The 14,639-nt window shown below is 45.9% G+C and overlaps 1 protein-coding gene across 1 annotated transcript in view; it reads left to right on the top strand.

The window, feature by feature from the left end:
• Positions 1-12,956, top strand: part of LOC144251651 (Fanconi anemia group A protein-like) — a 33,024-nt gene extending 20,068 nt beyond the window's left edge. The window contains exons 10-11 of the mRNA XM_077794461.1: positions 11,117-11,264; positions 12,832-12,956. Of these exons, the coding sequence (XP_077650587.1) occupies positions 11,117-11,264; positions 12,832-12,956 (273 nt within the window). The remainder of the gene's footprint in view (positions 1-11,116; positions 11,265-12,831) is intronic.
• Positions 12,957-14,639: the final 1,683 nt, after the last annotated feature.

The following is a 14,639-nucleotide window of genomic DNA, read 5'->3' as shown; positions in this document are numbered from 1 at the left end:
ATAATTGTTTGGGATCAAAACGAGTTATTTTGTTCTGGGCCTTCCTCAGCGTATCTTTGGATGAGGAAGTCCCAGCTTCCCTGTGTTGTGCAGACGTCTGCCATCTTGTGGCAGAAGTGCTCTGGATCTCCATCCCTGTCACTTGTGTCTAGAAGGAAAATGCCCTGAGCTGGGGATGTGTTTGGGGATTCTCTGGCCTCGGGTCTGCATTTGCTCCCTGTTGTTGAAACCGGGTTTCGGGCAGGCCACCAAATTCTACAGGTGTGTGTTCCTGCTAATCCCCTCACGTGGCCCTGCCTGTCAGTTTCTTATTCCTAGTGACAATCTGATTATCTTGGGGGTGTCTCTTCATTGTCTCCCCTTAACAGGGGGATCTGAGTTTAGTGATGTGACCATGTAGCTTCAGAAAATACCCTGCTGCCCAGGTGACGTACACACCGGGTTCACCTGCCCTCCCTTGAGAAGAACAAAACATATCCTTCGCCCCAACAGAGGAGCTAGAGAGGGCACTGTCTTCCTGACCGCTCGGGTCCTTGGCAAGCTGAATTTACAGAGGGATGCCATCTGCTCCTTGGAGAAGACAGATGTCAAACCCGAGAGCTGCCTCGCAGGATTCCCTGAGGACAGAGTGAAATAATATCTGTGGAAGTTCTGTGTGAATTATTATTAAATAACAGCTTATTAAATAAGCTAATAATAAAATATAATAATAACAATTTATTTTAATAAAATATAATTATGTACTATATGATTATATATAATATAGATTATGATACAAAGAATTATTATTTAAATAACAGTGTAACAATGATTATTATAGGTTTTGGGGAGGTTGAATGAGTTAAAGTTTAGAATGTGTTTGACCAGTGCCTGGCACCTAGTCTAGAAAAACCAAAGGTAATGTGTTTAATTTTAAAAATTAATAGTACAGCAATGAGGGCTGGGGTTGTGGCTCAGTGAAGAGCACTTGTCTGCATATGTGAGGCCCTGGGTTCAGTTCTCAGTACTGCATATAAATAAATAAGGGTCCATTGACAACTAAAATAATATTTTTTAAAATGCAGCAAGGGATTGTTTCTTGTTTAAGAAACATGCTCTTGCTGTGTTTTCCTCACCCAGCTCTTGACAGCTTGCCCTGCTCCTGATGCATGCCTGGGGAGTTATGATGGGGCTTTTGTTTGTACCTTCGTCTCAGGAACTCAGAATTCCCCGTCTTTCATCTGTTTCATGCATTCAGATACTAGAAGGAAAAGCACCACTCTGTGGTACAGAAACACCACAATAAAGCCATCTGCAGCATTTCAGGTCCTGTAGATAAGCCCCTTGTAGGAGGGGCGGGGCCCTGTGGGTGAGGACTGTGGGTCCTGGGGGAGTGTGACGTCATGGTCTGGAGCTTCTCTCTCCTTTCCTGAGCTGGACTGGACTGGGAGGGAGTGCCTGTCTGCTCCGGGGCTCCCCCCATGTGGACCAGACTGGCCCTTGGTAGTGCTCCCTCACCTTTCCTGGGAACTCTGACCATGGTGGACTCGGGACTGGGACCTTGGCACTCTTGGACTGAGAACAGAGAAGAAAGAGTGGCCTGTGAGCAGACATTTGGAACACTGGTCTTTTTTGGTATATTCTTTTTTTTTAAGTTGTAGGTGGACACAATATCTTTATTTTATTTTTATGTGGTGCTGAGGATTAAACCCAGTGCCCCACGCATGCTAGGCGAGTGCTCTATCTTTGAGCCACAACCTCAGCCCATTCTGGTATATTCTTTAGGGTGGGCATAACGGAAATACCCAAGCTAAAACTTTGTGTTATGCGTCTACTTACCTTAAAACATATTTTTGTCCTTCCAGTTATTTAAACTGTCTGGGGCAGCAGGTGTGGGAGAAAATTTTCCCCTATTATTGATCAATTGGGGGAATATTGATTCACCCTTCATAAACTAGGCGAGGCTGGTTAAAGCAAGCGTTTGCTCTGTGGACACACAAATGCTCCCTACCAGCCCCACCTTACATACCAGCCTCAGAAATGTTGGGTCCTGTTTGGTCTTCTTGGGTGTCTCTGCTGTGGACTGCTTTTTAAAATTTTTTTTTATTGTTGGTTGTTCAAAACATTACATAGTTCTTGACATATCATATTTCACACTTTGATTCAAATGGGTTATGAACTCCCATTTTTACCCCATATACAGATTGCAGAATCACATCAGTTACACTTCCATTGATTTACATATTGCCATACTAGTGTCTGTTGTATTCTACTGCCTTTCCTATCCTCTACTATCCCCCCTCCCCTCCCCTCCCCTCTTCTCTCTCTACCCCCTCTACTGTAATTCATTTCTCCCCCTTGTATTATTTTCCCCTTTCCCCTCACTTCCTCTTGTATGTAATTTTGTATAACCCTGAGGGTCTCCTTCCATTTCCATGCAATTTCCCTTCTCTCTCATTTTCCCTCCCACCTCTCATCCCTGTTTAATGTTAATCTTCTTCTCATGCTCTTTGTCCCTACTCTGTTCTTAGTTACTCTCCTTATATCAAAGAAGATATTTGGCATTTGTTTTTTAGGGATTGGCTGGCTTCACTTAGCATAATCTGCTCTAATGCCATCCATTTCCCTCCAAATTCTATGATTTTGTTATTTTTTAATGCAGAGTAATACTCCATTGTGTATAAATGCCACATATTTTTTATCCATTCATCTATTGAAGGGCATCTAGGTTGGTTCCACAGTCTTGCTATTGTGAATTGTGCTGCATGTCGGAGACCAGCTCCAACAGGGGGTCTCAGGAGACTAACGGATGGTGAGGAGTTGGCGAAAGAGGGGGTGGAGAAACAACACAGACACCAAAGTGAAGGTGTTGATCCCAATCTTTACTTGTGAAGTTGATCATATATACTTTTCATTTTGGCAGGCTTACAGTACTTTGTGGTTACAAAACAGGAATCATTATTCAAAGAAACAAAATATTACGTAGTTACAATTAGAATAGAAGAATGTATCTTGGCTTATGCATAAGCAAACATTTGTACTTTCAGTTCGAGTTTTGCTTTGAGCTGTTTCTGCTTAGTTAACTTTTAATAATAGTTACAAATGTCCCAAACTATTGGCCTATACCTTGACTATTCTTTCTTGACTTACTGACTGGAACCGGTGTCATGGTTACAGCAAGTGGTTGACTTGTTATTAATTTTAATCAAACAAGAGTAAGAGCACAAACCATTGTGTACAGGAACAAAAACAAGTTGCCCAGTACTAAGCACTAATCTATCTTCTTAACATTAATTTTTCTTCTCTAGATTTTAATTTAATTTCTCAAAAACTTCCTTGACAGGAATACAGGGAGTTTTTCATTAGACATTAACAATTTACGCTCCACAGCTGAATCATTGTATTTAGAGCCAACAGATCTATGCTTTAGAAGTAGTTGCATTAATTGGGAAAGTCATGTTTTTTCCTTCATACTTAATGGTCATATGAGAAATCACAACTATACTTATTAAAGGAATACAAAAACAAATCAGCCCATTCCCAGAAACATACTGCGCTCCTCCAGAGGATGGACACCTTGCGCCATCCACCTCAGTACGGCCTTGCCATTGCCTGAGTCATGGGAGGGGCGCAGCAGCTGCAATGAACATCGATGTAGCAGTTGGACTGCTTTTTTCTATTTGCTCATTTCTGGCTATACTCCTTGTGTGTGTGTGTGTGTGTACACATGTCTGCACACACTTGTACATATTTTTATTTTTGCTGTACTGGGATTGAACCCAGGGCCTCATGCATGCTAGGCAAGTGCTCTTCCCTTGAACTAAGCCCCAAGACTGTATCCATTCCTTAATATTTATCAACTCCTCTTAAAAGACCTTGAATCTACTAAGAAGGACATTGTCAGAAGTTTAATATTATTATTTTCCAATGAATTTGAAAATAGATAAACTGAGATGGCCTTTCTGGAGGTGGCCAGATGGTTGCTCTTGCTGTGATTGTCCTGATGTCACTGAGGCTGAGACAGACACATCTGAGTACCTAGTCATCGTGCTGCTGGATTCATATTTACAGACACAGACCCAAGAGTTGGGAATACAAGTGGGTTGTTCTTTAGCTTTCTTTCCTGTGGCCTTAATAGATCACATTGACGCCTGTGGGATTACGTTACATAAAAGGACCTTGGCACTGCCAACTGCTGGAATCACCTGTCCTAGAACTTGGATGTCTCAGGGTTTTATTTCCTGCTTTCTGGAAAATACTCTGATGCTGTAAGCCAAGCTTCCACCACAAGGTGTCGCTGCTGAGCTAGGCTGCCTGCATATGGGCCCCTAGAACCACAAAGTAGTTCTTGAGAAATTTGTTTTTTTTTCCTCTTTATCAATGTCACCTAGTATAATTTAGAAGTTTTGCATTATTTTAGTGGCACTTTCTTTTAGGCCTGTAGAAATTATTTTAGTGTCATAGCTCATAATGACTTTGAGTTAGCATTTACCGTATACTAGGTCCTATTATAGTAAAGAATATGAAAACAAAATGCATGCATGAGTTACTTGAATAGTTTTACTGATCCCCAGCGAGTTGATACAGTTTGGTGCCCTAACCCTGCTCTTGATAGCGAGTGGCACAGAAGATCTATGAAGCCCCTGTGTGCTTCTATGTTACTGTGATTCAATGGAGAAGAATGGGAGAGTTCCACACAGGAGAAGCCCACCTGGCGGACATTGACCCACGTGATAGGGGTGTGTTCTGAGGCTCTATGACACCCAGACCCCACAGTAAGTGTGAGACTCCTACTGGAACATTCCACCATGTAGTGCAGGCAAGGCTTTGCCGGGTGCGCCTCTGGGTGGCCAGCTGGGCTTCCCCTTTGACCAGAACCCCTCTTGTAATTTGTAATTCAGCCTCCCAGGGGCAGGGTCAAAATCTGGGCTTCAGCAGAGTTCTAGTATGTTAAACCATGAAGCCCACACCTCTGTCCACAGAATCAAGACTGGAAGGAAATGTAGTACACTCATGTCTATCTGTCTCTGTATTTCCCTGTCTACGTGTGTGTGTGTGTGTGTGTGTGTATGTGTGTGTGTCCATGTATATATGTGTGGAGTAAATTCTGATGGTGGGCTTGTGAGTGATTTTAATAGTCTTTTAAAACGTTCTGTTTTCCAAATTAGTACAATGGGTGGATGTTACTTTTTATAATGAGCAAACCAGTTATTAAAAACTAAAAAAACAAATTAGTGTATGTCATTGAACTTGGGAGTTGCCCCATATATGGATAAAACTTGAATGTTAAAAGGTCAAGTGTCTTGCGTAGATATTGATACTTAGTGGATATTTGGCATCTGTTTAGTTGTTTAAAAGGCTCAGCTTTGCTAGTAAATCACTCAACTCTGGTAAGTGGTGTGACCGATCAGGAGCTCTCTAGTTGGCGTGCGGTGCCTCAGGGAAGGTGCTTCTGGTGTTAGCTCCCAGTTTCAGTGCTAGCCCTGCTTGGCTGTCCCGTTTCTTGGGAGGGCTCTCTGGACATGACATGCTGCCTGCGGCTTTCTTTCTGCAGGATTGGGAGACTGAGGCTGTGCTGTTGATGTGGGTGTTGTGAAGTGACCTTGCGTGGCGGCCTCCATGTGGGTGGGGACTTTGCTGTGAGGAAGCGTGGTCGTGTTTATGGGAAACACTGATTTTGTAGAAAAAACCACAATTCTTTGATGTGTCATAGGATGATTTTAATAGATTTATTTTGTATAAAATTTGATTTTATAGATAATACAATTCTTCCCCATTTTAGAATCTAGCTGTCTTGTTTCTGGTCTCTGGTTCCATTTCCAGTTAATCTCTGCTGGAGTCAGGACAAAGGGGAAGAGGTAGTTCTACCCAGCCAGAGGGGTTCCTGTGGCAAGGCCAAGCGACGGGGACCTGTGGGACCCTGAACCCTTGCATGGGGACAGAGCCAGACCCCCCCCCTCCACTCCTGCAGCGTCACTGACCAGTCCCTTTCCCTCTCCCATTGAGGCTAGAGGATGCAGCAGAGGATGGGGAGAATGTGGGCAGTGGCGGCTGTGGCTCGGGGCCGTTTGCAGAGCTCCCTGAGCTTCCTGCTCAGCAACTGGGGAACACAGATTTTTTCCCCCTAAAATGGAAACTCTTGGAATTTCTTTTGGGCATTCATGGTGGCTAGGAACATAGGTGACCTGAGAAATGGAAGCCGGCAGGGGTCCTGTGAAGGTGTCCTGTTACTTCACCCTTGGGATCAAGATGTAACCGTAACAAGAAGTGACAGCTGAGTTTGTTATTGAAGTAACTGGGCAAAATCACCGTGGTGTGTATGTGTGTTGTTTTGGTGGTGTGGGATTGTGGAAGGGATAACACATGCTTAGGAACAAAAATGAGTTTCATTTTAACTCAACCCCAAATTATTTACTCTGAAACTCCCTCCCTTTAAAAAACAGGTATTGTTGGCAAGAATATTTTGATATTTATCAAAATAAAAAAACTTGAAAAACTCCTACTATAGCCCCTTCTACCCAAAGAGTTCCTTTAAAAAAATATCTTTTATTGTCAGGGCTTAGGTGTCCAACGTGTGTTTTGATCTACTCATCTGTAGTGAAGTGGCAATGACTTTGCTAATGGTGTCTTTGGGAAGAAGCTCAGACTAAGTCACATCACGCAGTCCTCACCCCTCCCCTTCTAATAGACCACTTTATTCAGCAAACATTTGAGTGCCTATCGAGTGTAAGCCCCTTGCCGTGGGGGCTTCTGTGAGAGCATATTTCTGATCTTCGCAGCACGCTCTGGAGCTACACAGGCACCCGGGCTCAGTATCAGAAATCCCTGACGGGTGGGTGAGGCTGAGCAGAGCTCCTCAGCCTTAGGAGTCGAGGTTTTGTTTATTTGTTTAATATTTGGCCGTGCTGGGGATCGAGCCCAGGTCCTTGCCCGTGTCAGGCAAAAGCTCTGCCACTGAGCTTCACCCTCAGCCCAGAGACTGGGTTTCAACACAGAAGAGCGTGGTGTAGTTTTCTAATGAATTAATTAGAATTCCCCTTTCAAATGAAGAATGAAAAACTTTTCCTGCAACTTTGACTTGAAGAATTTTGCCTGGAATCCTGCCTCTGCTGCCTTTAGCCCTCGTTCTGAACCTGGCCGGCACAGAGGCGGCCAGCACTGCTCTGCAGTGCACCTGATATGCTCCTTTTTTGGAGACACAAATAGGAGAGAAAAGCCAGAATCCCAGGTGCAGCCTGAATCGCTGCAGCCGTGGCTGCCGGGTGGCCGGGGGTGGCCGGCTGTTTTACTGTACCGCACCCGAGGCAGCTGGAGGATTAAGGCAAACATTCTAGAGCTTTTATAGCCAGGAGTGTTTTTAAGGGTCTTTCATGTACCTCTCTCCTTTCTTCCTTTGCTCTTCACTGAAACTGGACATTTTCTGTTCCTTTTGACGGGCTTCCTGTTGTCACAGGTAGTGCCTGGGGCAAAAGGCCTGATGCCACTTGGTGTCAAAAGGCAGAAGAAATCGTAGGTGGCGTGTTCCCCTTAGTTCATTCTCAGAAGTCTGCTTTTGTGAGAAGGCTTTCCAGCTCCTGTGTGACCTCTTTGCTGGGATCTAGTTTCCACTGGCATGTCTCTAGCCTCCTGCGGAGTTCTTACTCCAGGGTAAAATCGAGAGCGCAAATTGGGGCGACAGAGAAACACACTTGGTTGTTTTCCACTTTTCCTGAATTCTGGGGTGGTTTGGCTTTCTCTGGGTTGTGATTTTGCTGTGGGGTCTGGGAAGGGAAGGTGGGCTCTGGGCTGGAGGGACATGCTGCCTAGCCGTTACCTTCTCGGGGTGGCACCGTGTCTAGGAAGGGCGGCTTTCTTTCCTCAGACTATTTATATCCACCATTTATACAGTCACAAATTCGTGGATGGGAAACAGGCTCTTTCGGAATAAAAAATTCTCCAAGACCAAATGCTTTTTGTCTTCTCCACCAGCTCCTAATCGCTGCCTTGTGTGAGCGGGTATGGATTATGGCCCTACCACCCGGGAAGTCGATTGAAGCTGTCTTTAGGAAATCTTGGAACATTCTTAACAGCAGATTTTTGTCTCCCAGGTCTAAAAAACACATTCCAGGGAACAAGCCCACACTGGCACCAGGTTAGAGGGCACGGTCAAAGGTCCTGTGATCAGGTGCAGAAGCAAGGTTGGGTTAGAGGGGGAGGGTGCGCAGTGTCCCATGCGTGGCATCGGAATGGCCCTTGGAGGAGGCTGTCCCCAACTGTAGAGCCTGCGTGTCAGTTCAGGAATGCTGGGGTCTGAGACCTGAGTGCTGTTTGATAAATGTTCTCCTTCAGCTCTTGGGATGTGAATCAGAGTTTTCAGTCATGCTAATAGTTTGAGAATGTTCCTCTAAGTATGGTGCTGACCGTCTTGGAAAGCGCTGGCGGGTTTTTGGGGGGTTCAGACCTGACAGGCAATTTGTGGGTGGAACGGTGTTGAATCCGGCCTTTCTCCTGCCTGAGTGGGATGGTGGAGGCAGCCTCTCCATCTCAGGGTGCTGGAGCACCTCTGTCCTGGGCGCAGCTCAGCGGGGACACCAGGGCATGCAAGTACAATTCTCTGGATTCTTTAGGAAAGCAGGACACACAGCCAAGGTTAGTTTGTCTATCTGTCCGTCTGTCCATTGGGCTCTTTCTCCTGCAGATAGAAGAGTGCTCATTTCTTCTCAGCTGTCTTCTCCATGGTCAGTTTGCTGCCTTGGCCCCACGGCCACCTGTGAGCAGGTGTGCGTGTCTTTCCAGGCACCGCAGGGCTGAGCTGGGCCGCACGCAGTGTCTAGGACTGCGTGTTTTAGCACCAGTCCATGAACTCCTGTTACTTGGAGCATGAGCATTTTTGTTTCTTAAAATATTTTTGGTCTTTGTTGTAAAAATATCTGTGGAAGAAATGCTGGAGTCAGCAAATACATTTATCAAAACATGTTGCACACAATGAATAGATACAATTTTTGCAAATTAAAATAGATTTATTTTAGAAAGGAGAAATGTTGGAGTTGATCATAATTTCAGTTCTTAGTGGGATACAGTATTCCTCATAAAAAGTTGTACAGTTTAAACTCCAAATCTTGTTTTTTTTTTTTTTTAAGTTTATTCTATTTTTTTATGTGGTGCTAAGGATAGAACCCAATTCCTCCCTCACATGCTAGGCAAGTGCTCTACCCCTGAGCCGTAACCCCAGCCCTAAATTCCGTTTCATCAGCTGAGGAACATGATTTTAAATAAGTACAACTTAGCCTTTAGAATATTTGTTTTATTTGATTCTTCTTAGTGGTGTTTCATCTTTCTCAATTTTAAGCATGTATGTTAGTGGATGGATGTGTAGAAATACACACATATGTACATTTATTTAAACTCACATTTATGTAAGTAAATACGTATTTAACCCCATATGTCCACTTTAATTAAAGATGCAGGAGAAAATAAGATTACTGAACTAGAACCTGACCTTGTGGTTGCAGTCTTTTCCCCGTTGACCCTGGGGATGCCAAGGCATGGGCTGGAACGTCTGGATATTTCTGCTGAGGGGAGATTCACAGTGGAAGGTGTGTGGCTACATGATTCGGGCTAAGGGTGAAGAGAGGGCTTGCTTTAGCCCTGGACAGTTTTGCTTCAAGACTGAAATTCAGATTCTGACCGAGCGGAGGTGGGAAGGCATTATCCGTTAGCAGTCTGCAAGGACACCTGCGTCCTCTGACTGTTGGGGTCACAGACCACAGTCTTTCCCGAGGACTGAGCTGCAGAAACTTGTGCTTTAAAGCCAATTTGCATTCTGCATGCAAGGATCTGCTTTTCTGAGCCTTAGAAAAGCATCTGGCAAGTGATTTTCTTCTCTTTGAACAAAAGTGAATCCTACACACAGCTGTTATTGGAGAGCAGTTGAGTGATGGCATTCATTAGTTTCCCTTCCCATTTTTAAAAGCTGAAACATAAAAGTATAAAAATCAAACACATTTGTGGGGTACAATATGATGCTTTGATACACATGTACATGGTGTAGTGTTTAAATCCATTACCCCTTCCTATTTTAAATCTCTGTTAATAAAGATGTTTATCTTTTAAAAGAATCATCAAGCATTTTTGGAGAGTCGGGCCCATCCAGACCCTGGCTCTTTGGAATGCCCAGGTTATTACCTGGCAGTATCACTTTCCACTGGTGGCCCTGATACACTGATGGTTTGTTTTTCTGCAGCTTTTTGGTCCATAAAAATGCAATGGAAGTCAAAAGTCTGTAATTTCAAATTCTCCCATTTGGGTGTATTTTCCTTCCGTGATGTTGGGTTGGGTGTGGTATCTCAGATTGGCTAAATGAGCTCGTCAGAGGAGATGGCCTTTTAAAGGCCGGTCACCAAATTCTCATTGCAAAACAGTTTTGTCAGGAGGCAGGAGGACAAGACAGCCTTTCTGATCCTTTCCAGGCTTCGCGGTGTTCGCGCTGGTCTTGGCAAAGCTGTCAGACTACAAAACAATTTGATAAAGCAATTAGACTAAAAAACAAACTTTAAAAAGACTTTTTACAAGGTTCACATCAGTGTATCCTTTACTAAGAATTTGTGATGATTGCCATATTCATTTTTATACTGGAACAACTTAGAATTGTTGATAGGTGCAGCTTCACAGTTGAGTACAATGAAAGAGTATTTCGCTTTCTGCTTGCTTTTATTTACTTCAGGCTCTTTCTCGGATTAACTTTACTTTCAGTTTGAGAATCATGATTGCAGCGTGTAGGAGCCGCACATTTACAGAAGCTGCATTTTCCAAGTGTGTGTGCTCTATTGTCTGTTTAAAATCTCGCTCTCCATGTGGCCCTTGGGTTTCCCTGTCAGCTCACATATTCTCTTGCTCCATAGTGCAGTTAAACCATAAGATACTGTCTTTGATGCAACTTTATATTTGCCACAAAGTAATTTAAATGTTGCTTTATGAGTGTTCAGCAAGCGCGTGTGTGAGACTCACAAAGCACTTCGGGGTGTCCTGCTAACGTATTATGGGACACCCTCTTGGCTTCCAAGCCCACAACTGACCCACCTCTGGACAGGCCTGGAGGGAAAGCCCGCCCTGCCTGGGATGGCCGCCTGGCCCAGTCGCTCTGTCACCCTGTATTCAGATGGAGCAGAGCGTTTGCAGCAGCTGTGTGGGAGAGTTCGCCAGAGTTGGCTACGGATGTGTTGGGGAAAACCGGCAAGATGGAGCCAGGAAGAAGCTGGGAGCATGTTACCTGTTACTAAAGATGCGTCCAGTCATCTTTATGTCCGGTACTGACCGTCAGCAAGCTGCCCCTTCCTGTCCAGAGTGCCTGGTGTCTCAGACCACGTCCTCTTAAAACTGAAGAGGTTCTTGCGTGTAGAGCTGCCCGCTGTTTGCTCATGTTGGACTCCTGCTCTCCCCTCCAGGCCCTGCATGGGTTGTTGCCTGGATTCTCTGAATTTTCCAGAGTGTGACAGGGACAGCCAGCTGAAGAAACGAACCTCTGCTAAGACAGCCTGGAGGAGGATGGGCTCGCCCTTCTCCCGGCCACTCTTTCCTAGCTACTTCTCTCCTTTTAGGTGACATATATTTTAATACTGGAATCCTGGAAACAATATTAACATTTTAGTGGAGAATCAAACAATGGAGACAAGACTTGAAGCTCAATTTTGATAGAAAGGGGTGTTCTAGTTTTCTCTTTTTAAAAATGAAGAAACTGTTTGGGTATGGTAGCATGTGTCTGTAATCCCAGTAACTTGGGAGGCTGAGGCAGGAGGATTACAACTTAGAAGCCAGCCTCAGCAATTTAACAAGGTCCTAAGCAATTTAATGATAACATGTCTCAGAATAAAATATAAAAAGGGTTAGAGATTGGCTCAGAGGCTATACACCCCTGGGTTCAATCCCCAGTATCCCACCCCTCTCCAGAAAAAAAAAAAAAAAAAGATGACGATGATGAGGTCCGCAATGCCTTGCAGGTCTCACTGCTGGCTGGTGGTGGCGCTGTTGGCCTGGTCCCATGCCCTATCTCACAAGCAGTGCTCCAGAGGAGTCCAGCCCAGTCGACCAGTGACAGGCACACAGCAGACAGTAGTACCAGGGTCTGGGACACACTCAGGTTTGAGAAGAGATGAGGTGTCTTAGTTTTTTATTGCTCGAACAAAATTCCTGAGACCAGATAATTTATTTATTTTTAAATTTTCATGTTTTCATACTAGGTGTTGAACATGGCGGGGTGGGGGGCTTTACCAACTGAGATACATCCTCAGCCCTTTTTATTTTTTTTTTTATTTTGAGACAGGGTCTCACTAAGTTGCTGAGGCTGGCCTTGAACTTTCAACCTTCCTGCCTTTGCCTTCAGTGTCTCTGGGATTCCGGGTGTGCATCATTGCACCTGGTAGACTGGATAACTTTTTTGTTTGTTTTTAATTTTTTTGGTACTGGGGATTGAACACAGGGGTACTTCCCCATTGTGTTACATCCCCACCATATTATTATTTTGAGACAGGTTCTCACTAAGTTGCTTAGGGCCTTGCTTGGTTGCAGAGGCTGGCCTTGAACTTGTGATTTTCTTGTGGTTTTCCTGCCTCACCCTCTCTCTGGGATTATAGACCCACTGGACCACTGCACCTGGAAGACAGTCAATTTATAAAGGAAAATGTGACTTAAAGTCGGAACCAGGAAGTTCAGCCGGAGGCTGGGAAGTTCAGGACTGGGCAGTAGCATCACCAGTGAGGGTGGTGGGGGGGCCGTGCTGCCTCAGCTCATGGTGGAAAGCAGAAGAGCAAGCAGGTGATGGTAGAAGAGCTGGAGCACAAGGGTGGGCTTGCTTTATGACAGCTGCCCTTATGGTAGCTAATGCAGACTCACAGAGTGATCGAGACTCGTCCCTGGAGAGAGGCTTTGAGCCCTGCACAAAGGTCTCCCACGAGGTCTCCCACGAGGTCCCATCGGGCAGCACTGCTGCACAGAGGAATTGAGATCCCAGCCTGTGAACTTGTAGGGGACACACTCAGACCGTGGCAGGAAGTGCTCACAGTCACTTTCAAGTGCATGTTGCCAGGCTGGTCCACTCTCGGCCAGTGGGCAGGCATTTCCCACCAGCACCCTGGGTGCAGTGTTCTTGGCTCTGCACCCCCACTCTCCCTGCTCTGTCAGAAGCCGGTTTGTGTTGGACTCAGACAAATGGCTGGCGTAGGCAGGCTTAATGAGGGCCCTGGATGTGGTGCCCCCACCGAGCCCCGGGTGGAAGTGTGCACCTCCTTCCTAGTAGCATGGTGGAGCCTCGAAAATCGGCCCGTTGTCTCTGTGCCCTCCGTGGCTTCCTCTTTGGTCTCCACAGTTGCAGAAGAGATCTCGCCTCTGACATGAGCCCACTTGGCCCAGAGGAGGTGTGAGGCCTGTAAAACGGCCTCGTTAGAAACGACTTATTCATTCCCCCCTTTACTGTTCCCCTCAAGCCCTTTGTGGTCTTCGCTAGTTGGCACGTAACAGAAAAATGCAGTAAATCCAGGGCCTTTCAGCCACCGAGCCTGAGCTATCACTTTACATGATAAAAGGAAGATGGCTTAGCAGACATTTATTGAATGCCCACATGGACCGGGCATTGGTGGGATCTGGAAATGACCAGGCCCGGTTCAGCCGTTGAGCAATTCCTAGGATTCGGATCGTGGGACCCTCCGTGGGAGATCCTTCAGAGCCGCAGAATTGCCATGGTAGATTTGGTCTAGGCACCAGGGAAAGATCTGGATGTGCGGAAGCTCATACAGCACCCCGGGGCCGGCCAGTGCTAGGGTTAAGTGGTTAACCAGGGATCCCATGGCCAGCCCTGAACAATGTGGTGTTCCCTCCTGGAGGGTGTTGGCCACACAGTCCACCCTGCTCTCTGTGCTGTTGGCTCTTCTCTGGGTGCCCTTCCTCTTAGTTCTGGTTGATTCCATCACTGGGATGCGCTGGCTGGACTGATGGACAGAGTCCAGAGCCGTGTCCCTACCTCTCCTCCTCCTGGCTAGCAGCTCCTGTTAGTGGCTCTGTCTGCTGCTGGCCCTGGTGCCTCTCCGCCCCTCATGCTTTGCTTCTCTGCAGGCAGTCCTTTGTTGAACTCTTCTCAAAGTGCCATCTCTTCTGCCAAAACCGGATTGTGGGGAGGTCAGCCATAACTCACTCACATGGTAAAATGTGAAAATGTCCTCTTGGATCTTTGTCTAAGTAGCTGCAGTTAGTGGGTGGTGGATCCAAGCTTCAAATTCCCTCCACCCCACTGCCCAGCTCCCTCCACCCCACTGCCCAGCTCCAAGCCCTGCCCATGTTTATCACTGCCTCATGCTTGCAGACCATGTGAGTGTATGTTTCTTTGTGATGCCATCAGTATTTTGGTGGCAGTAGATAGGAATTTCCTACGTTGCTTTGTGTTGGGTCCCGTGGGTCTCCTGGCTGAGGCTTGTGGGAGAAGAATTAGGCCAAGGATTTAGGGACCGGCAGATTTTATTTCACGGGTTCAAATTCCAGCTCTGTGACTTAACTGCCTGTGTGATTTGGGCATGCCATTAATGCTGCCTGAGGCTCCATTCGTCACCTGTGGGTGGTGCCAGTAATGCAGCAGTGTGGCTTTGGGAGGAGTGGGGACCCAGGTCCAGGGCGCCCAGCACAGTGCTTGGCAGGGA

Source organism: Urocitellus parryii, unplaced genomic scaffold (genome assembly GCF_045843805.1).
Source record: "Urocitellus parryii isolate mUroPar1 unplaced genomic scaffold, mUroPar1.hap1 Scaffold_145, whole genome shotgun sequence".
Taxonomy (NCBI): domain Eukaryota; kingdom Metazoa; phylum Chordata; class Mammalia; order Rodentia; family Sciuridae; genus Urocitellus; species Urocitellus parryii.
Note: the sequence above shows the minus strand (reverse complement) of the source record. Positions and strands in the feature narration are given on the sequence as shown.